The 7,931-nt window shown below is 36.4% G+C and overlaps 1 protein-coding gene across 1 annotated transcript; it reads right to left on the bottom strand.

Annotated features, from left to right (window-relative positions):
* Nucleotides 1-729: 729 nt before the first annotated feature.
* Nucleotides 730-7,930, bottom strand: LOC134662656 (uncharacterized). Its single transcript, XM_063518929.1, has 8 exons — nt 7,766-7,930; nt 7,177-7,350; nt 6,036-6,364; nt 3,707-3,881; nt 3,287-3,382; nt 2,728-2,826; nt 1,116-1,327; nt 730-992 (listed from the first exon to the last, which is right to left on the bottom strand). Exons 1-8 carry the CDS (start codon nt 7,919-7,921, stop codon nt 761-763), a joined length of 1,473 nt encoding a protein of 490 aa, XP_063374999.1. The 5' UTR covers nt 7,922-7,930; the 3' UTR covers nt 730-760.
* Nucleotide 7,931: the final 1 nt, after the last annotated feature.

The raw sequence follows: 7,931 nt of genomic DNA, 5'->3' as shown, positions 1-7,931 counted from the left end.
TAACGCACTGACTGATGTAACATTTTAACATTTGCGAAGAACTCACATTACACACAAATAATTCGTTTAACCACAAATGTGTATTTTACGTCACTGTATTATATAGAATCTAAGGCGTGTCTTATCTTTTGAGATAATGTTATTTTATCTTAAGATTATCTTTCTTTTCAAATTCTATATTTTATTCCACTAACACTTGTCTTTTGAATCGGGCATAGAAGAAAATTTTAATGCAATAAAAAAATGTCTATTAAGTAGTTCGTTTTTTAGCATTCTTAGAAAAAGACTACGCGATCTTGACGTGTCTTTTAATTGAAAAACGCTTTTAAAAAATGAGTAACTATTAGTTATGAAAGCAAAAGAATGTAAGTAATCGGATATGATTAATAATTGTTACATAATTGCTGTGACTTATTTTTCAACAGTGTTTTTCAATAAAAAGACACGTCAAGATTATTTACCTTTTTCTAATACTAAAAACGAACTATAATAGATTTTGCCGGTCGCCGGGTAACCAACTAGGTACCTACTAAATAGGTTGTACATTGTGTTGTTGTGTAGGTACATTGTATTATTTACCTACGTTCATTTTCATGTTCATAAACTCAGTTGATATTGTATTTTTTTATTTGCCAAGAGTTTTTTTTTCTTTAATAACATGTTCAAAACAGTGAGAATAACCTTCACGTTACAAAATGTGATTATAAAATTTTTGTAGGTCTATAATTATGCAATATGGCGAACGAACGATTGGTACTACTTAATCGTTCATAATTTCCTGCAGTACTTCTTTCAGTTCGAGAGTAAATTCTGAAACTGGCAGGGCTAAGTCCTGAGTAGAACTAATACTGCTTCCTTCTTTTGCAAGTACATAATCCGATGGTATATCAAACGCTTGCTTTTTGTCTCCTGGAGTCTCCAACGACTTCAAGTACTTAGCCATTGGAAGATGTGGACGCTTCTGAAGCCACGCGTGGAAAGATTTTGTGGACCTGTATAATACGATTAATTAATAATATCTTACAATTCGACATTAAGAGTCTACTGGCATCGGTAATTTCCAACGAAACCGTGAATAAAGTTTTAACTACTTTAGTGTTAATAGCTAAACTTACGTCAGATGGGAAATTTGGTCCCAGACGGCAGACATAGTCTTAAGATCTTCAGGTATTACAAGAGAATGCCACATCTTTTTGGTATCATTATTAGGAGGAATATGCTTCATCCTCTGCGGAAGACATGTGCCGAAGGCTTCCTTATGTGCGGGGCTAGTTTCCGCGTGAATATCGTATGCGATTTGTCGCTTAAGTACACTCGAACATGAGGCCTACGAGTAAAGACAAGTGTAATATTGTAATAGAAATTGTGGGCATGTTTCTTCAGTTTGGTCAACTCCAGGCCAGGTTACCGACGTGTAGATGGTAAAGTCTTAGAAACTAAATAATATCGTTCGTTTCTCAAAATGTAGGATCCAATTACATACAAATTTGTGTTAGGTAGTCATTTTTTGTACAAAAACAATTATAACACAATCGGTATAATTTAACAAAACGAAACGTAATGTAAATATATCAATGACAATGCGTTAAAACCGGCCTGTGCTAAATTTCCTAAAAAAAACTCCTCCAGAGGGCCGATTTTTTAATTTCGAGCGCTTCGTCACTACAAAATCTGTAGAAAACGGCGAATTGAAATACGAGAAACAGAAATTGAGAATCTAGTTGTATTGACCATTCGTTTTCAATTCTATTTGTATAATTTGAATGCCTAGTCGTGGAGATATACATATTATATATTGAACGGAACCACACGAAATCGAGCGATCGAAATTCTAAAATCGGCCCCCAGAGTTTCAAAAAAAATGATTTTGTTTATTAAGAAGAAGAATTAATAATGTTTATTTTGAACCCCATTCACCCCCATTAATCAAGAAAAAAATTAAAATAACTGGCATGGCCTGACACGAGCAAATAATTAAAACATAGATTATACTCCTGAAGCGGTGATTGATACTTCATTTCAATAACTTTTAAAAATTATGAAGTCTTTTGACTTCCCTTTTTCCAAACAAATATTATCTTCAATGTACGCCATTTTCATTGTGATTCACACAGTGAACGCATATAACTGGATTGACATTGCTTGTCACGCCTTAAAAATAACAAAATTCGCAATACATTGCGTCTTATAATAAACTTTAAAGTGTAAAAGATAAGTTATTTTTACAAGTCGCTGAAGTTGCTGAACAAATGCAAGTCAGTAAGAGGAGTACAGCCTACAGTCAGGGGGCGAAACTGATCCTTTCGGGCATTCTCGGCTCCGTTCGGCTCCCGCTTCCCCTTCCCCTCCCTTCCCACCTTTCGTGTCCCTTTGCGTGTACGACCACAGCTAAGATAATGGCTTGAATTTTGACAACCCTAAATAAATAGTACCATACATAAGAAAGGGACAGCATAATTCGTCCCTGAATCGCTGTCAAACTTCGGTTTGGTAGGAAGTTTCTTTTCTGTACTATTAATTATTCTGTGCTACAGTTTAATTTTTTGCTCGTATTACGGCCACACCCGTATACGTTTGAATATGTACAATATCTTGTACATTGGGTTTTACAAGGTTAGCTAGGCAAAATTAAATCACTCCCTCGAACTTATTCCACGCAGTCAAAAATAAAATATCACGTAAGTGTAAAGCGACAGGTATTATAAAATGTATTAAACCTATGCTTACCTTAGGTACGCCAACAAATTTCGCAATACTCGACAATACACAAGGTAGTATTTTTGGGTCTAGTACAAGTGCTCTTGAGGCGTGTTCATCGAACAAAACCTGTCGGACGAAATCATAGTTATTCAATATTCAGTACTGATGTATACCTACTTAGATTTTGACCTGTGAATAATCAGTTCTTAGATTTTTTTTTCGTAGGTCCCCCGGGGGGGGGGGGGGACACTGGGAGTGTAAATTCAAAAAGTAGACTGTATCAGGCTCCTGTGTATATCCGAAAAACGGTTTTTCTTGAATAACTCGGCCATTTTTGATTTTACAGTAGAACAGTGAGGACAAAAATTGTAGGAAATTTGATTCTCTACAAGTTTGGTCCTCACAATTTTTCTTCTAGGATCGATATTTTGGAAATAAAATTTGAAAAAAGCGACAAATTCAAAATTTGATTCTCTACAAGTTTGTCCTCTTCATTTATGCCGTAAAGTTGAAAATAAACTAGATTCACGGGTTTTTGGATATAATGACTGAACTAAGTCAATAGTAAAATAATGTGACCATTTACTTGGAATAAGTCTTCGATATCTTCAGGACGCTTGATTTCGCTCTTAAACTCCACATTGCCTAAACCTACCCACCAATCATAAAACTCTTTTGAAATCTGAAAACAGCATAACAGGTAGGTACATTTCATTTGTATTGTAGGTGTTATTAATATATATTTGCAGGCTTTGATTTAGGTTTTTGTGTCCCGGTGTCTGTCTTTCTGTCTTTAAAAGTGATATTCGGTTCTCTTCCCGATTTCCGACTGAGCTGAAATTTAGTATCCTCTACCTACGTAACTTTGGTAACTAAGTAAGTACCTGGACTTTGCAAGAAAAAACAATAACGTAGATGATTATTTCAGACATCACCAGATGTTTTTTGTCATTATCATTAACTTTACTCTCTCTGCTAATTACCTGCTCCTCTCTGCTAAACCTACCTGTTTAGCCAATATCTCAGCTTTTTTACTGAATTCATCGGAAGCCGATATTTCAAAAGCTTTCTGCTTATACTTGGAATTCCATTTGATCATATCGGTTTCCGATTCGTTGCAGTACAGCATTTCAAAATGGGGGTTTGTCGCAGCCATTCCAAGTTGTGATTTCCCGACGTTTCTAAAATAATTATAGGAAAGGTTGAGCCGTTTTACAGACTGTACTTATAATAAACTAACTTAACATTACCAAACCAAAACCAAACACACAAATTCAATGAACAAATGCTCAATACCATAGACTGACGTCTATAAGTACCTAAGTATTTATGTATATAAATTTTGTAAACATATTATCTTATTATGGGTTTGTGTTAGCGAAAACATTAAACGCTACTTGCATTTCCTTATAGACCAGGATCTCTAGAACTGTGTCGTATGCATAATTGTTAGACCGCAGTTTGACTTCTGATCCTTGTAGCGGTGCTCCCAAGCTTCAAGGAACTCGATGTTGCCGGGCTGAAAAGTGGTGCCGTTTCCACCACCAGCCCTTTGAATTTTCCCCTTAGAATTCTCATACATTCGCTGTCGAAAAAAATAATTTTTTTTCACAAATAGGACTAATGTGGGTCTAGCTCTTAGCGTATTTGCACTACCTAATTAAAAATGATATCAATTGAAAGTACGTTTAATTACCTTTACAATGACATATTTTTTGTTTGCATAAAATATTATTTATTTGAGTTTTGGACTTTAAAAATAAAGTTGCAAATACAAGTTTGAAGGGCCGGTGTTGTGTATGTTTGCAAAAGCAGAGGCCCGTATGAAATGTGCATCATAGGAACCTTATTTTAGCATTTTGAAATGTAGTTTTCAATTTATTTAGACCACTGAAAAACCTGATAAATGCCAAAACGGCTGAATTCACGTACCATAAACATATTACACGACCCAACTCTTATTAGAACTAGTCCACCTAACTGATATAGCTCCAGAAGTTTCTATTATTAATGATAATTTTCTGGCTTGAGTTATGAAACGAGCATTAAACACAACTTTATCTAACATCTGTTAAGTGCATAAGTATGATCCTGACCATTTTCAGGCCGTTTTTACCATAACGGAGACGCTTTAGAAATTAGCATAACGCGCCACCCTTCAAACAGTTATTTTCATGTTTTTTTCAAACATCTTAAACTCAATAGGATAATATTTTCTGTAAACTTAAAATAGGTCTTTGTAAAGGTAAATAAACGTTCTTTCAATTAATACCAATCTTAATTATGTAGTGCCAAACCCTAAGATCTAGACCCACATAAGTCCTATTTGTGAAAAAAGTTTAATTTTTTCTACAGCGATTGTATGAGAATTGTAAGGGGAAAATTCAAGGGGCTGGTGGTGGAAACAGCACCACTTTTCTTGGAAAAGCTTGGGAGCACCGCTACAAGGATCAGAAGTCAAACTGCGGTCTAACAATTATGCATACGACACAGTTCTAGAGATCCTGGTCTATTAACAAAACGTACCTACCTACGTACAAGGTAAGTAAGTTCAGTTAATCACTACATAGTATAAAACAAAGTCGCTCCCTGTCTATCTGTCTGTCTGTCTGTATGCTTAGATCTTTAAAACTACGCAACGGATTTTGATGCGGTTTTTTAATAGATAGAGTGATTCAAGAGGAAGGTTTATGTATAATTTGTTAACCCGTGCGAAGCCGGGGCGGGTAGCTAGTTAGAAATAAAAAAAAAGCTGTATTGAACAACGATTTTTGTGGGACATACAGTCAGTAGCAGAAGTTGCTAAGCGGGCGAGGTGTTCAAAATTACCTAGACACGCTCTTATTCTCTTAACAATAAAGTCGCGTCAATATCACTTTGAGCACCTCGCCCGCTTAGCAACTATTGCTGCTGACTGTACATAGGTAATACAATTTTTATTTGTTTTAAAAGGTTGTTGTTTAACCCGTCGTGTCGCGCTAATATTAATATCCTAACAAGCGAACGAACGTAGCGAGTGGATCGAAAAGTGGAATCTTGAGCGTTGCGAGGGTTTCAAGGGTGAAACACACTTTGCTCCCGAGTGAAACATAATATTTTTCACCACACCAATACGAGTAACATATTAACTGTAAGACGCTGCGATTCCAAATCTACACTTAAAATAAATTTTACTAGCCAAAATGAAAAAACAACTCGAAAGGTGTGGATTTTGAAAAATCTTATTCTTCAAAAACTGATGAGAAAGCTCTTACGAGCTGGTGTGGTAAAAAGTAAATTAACTTGCGAATCAAACAGATATTACCAGAAGTCACATAAAATTAGGGATAAAATACCTGCCATGCTTCTTACTATCTTGAACAATTAAATCATCATCGGTACAAGCTGGGGAATCGACCGACACTGCTATATGTGATAACCTTTTTGAATATCTTATAGATGATTTCTTTATAAAAGATTTATTTGTAGACAATCTTGTGATATTCATTCTGGACGTAAAAGGTCTTGACGAAGTGGATTTAGACTTTGTCATTGATTTGTATCGTGAAGGTTGGTTGTCCAATGCTTCTGATGATGTGCCCCAGTCAGAGTATTCTTCCTCTTCACCCTCTTCTTCCACTGAAGGTTCATACTCACTTACCGAATACCTCGACTGTTTTCTTGGCTACAAAACATTTGATTTTAAGTGGTTTGGCTAAACAAGGCTAAATTTTGGTAAAGTCAATCCTACTATCGAGAACGTAACTTACTTTCTATGCATGGTACGTATAATAATATACTCCGCCTGGTACTCTCTTCCGACCACGTGACTGACACAAGCCTTCGTCATCATGCGACAGCGCTATATAAAGTGGCAATGTTATTGTGACGTAGGCTTGTGTCACTCTGGGAAGAGAAGATCATGTTTTATTAGACTATGCTTTCTATGCATAGGTACGTAGACGTTAGCGTATATGTCAGTTTTGACACTGTTTCAGTCAGTCTCGGTACAAAAAGTACTGTGGTGGACTGAAGTAGCATGACAAATAGAGTCTGTACGGAAAGAGAAGAGTCGTGGAATGTATGGGGCCCAATACATTCTACGACTCTTCTCTTTCCAAACAGACTATACGAACGTTTCCAAAAAAATACGATGGAAAACAATTATGGACTACATCTGTGGCTCCTCCATTTTGCTTTTAGTTGTTTACATGGAAACTTACTTACAAGTACTTTACACTTGACATCTTTTCCTACTTTGTCAGTCAAAATCCTCCTGTCAAAATAACTCAACTTTCTTTAATAGATGGCGCTGATTGAAGGACCGCGCGCGCGCTCGCTTTTGCATTGAAAAATCCAACCTAACCGCGAAAATCGGTGTTCGGGTTCTTGTTTTATTCGTCCATGGTAAAGATTATGTACTTATTTTTTTTTAATATACACGTTTGCGACAAAATTTAAACTAGAAGTGGAGTAGAGGTGAATTTTTGAACGTACAATTTTTTGGTATGATCCCATTGCGTAGAATAGTTCCGACCCCTGGGGAGAGCTAGTGTCCGGCGGTGGTTCGTAGTGTTTATCGTCAGGGGGGAGATTGAACATCTGTGCTAGTCTGCTGAAGATAGCAGGGCCGACCAGCTCATGAACGGTGTCACGTTGGGTCTCCCAGAACTGCAATATTCCATAAATTAAAAATACCTATGACAAAATTTTCCAAAGAACGTAACATATCGTCTTCTTAGCTTTGTAACGGCATTATTTTTGAAATTATATCCAACCAAAAGAGACTTGAAGGAACTGTCGCAAGGACCATCATTCGAAGCGAGTGGTACAGATTTCAATACATATGATTTGTCCCCTGCCGCGTCTGTCTGTAAACTCAAAAACTACTGAACGGAGTTTCATGCGGTTTTCACTTATTAATAAAGTGATCCTTGAGAAAGGTTTAAATGTATAATTTGTAAAGGTTTTGGGTAAATTGGTTGAACTACCCGTGCGAAGACGGAGCGGGTCGCTAGTAGTTATATAGTTTCTAATTTTCCCTCACTGCCCCATTATATGTGGATTTATCACTCTGTATATTTACTTTATCATCCTTGTAGGACAGTTCCAGGTCTCGGATAACTTTCTTCCAGTGAACTTTGACGGAGGCCTCATTTTGTTGATATCGGGACGGGTTTATAACCCGTAAGTCTTTATGCTTATCCCATTTTTTCACAAGAGGTCTTTTACCACAAGGCATCTTGAAAAAA

This window comes from Cydia amplana, chromosome 3 (assembly GCF_948474715.1).
Source record: "Cydia amplana chromosome 3, ilCydAmpl1.1, whole genome shotgun sequence".
NCBI lineage: Eukaryota > Metazoa > Arthropoda > Insecta > Lepidoptera > Tortricidae > Cydia > Cydia amplana.
This window is presented reverse-complemented; position numbering and strand designations above follow the sequence as displayed.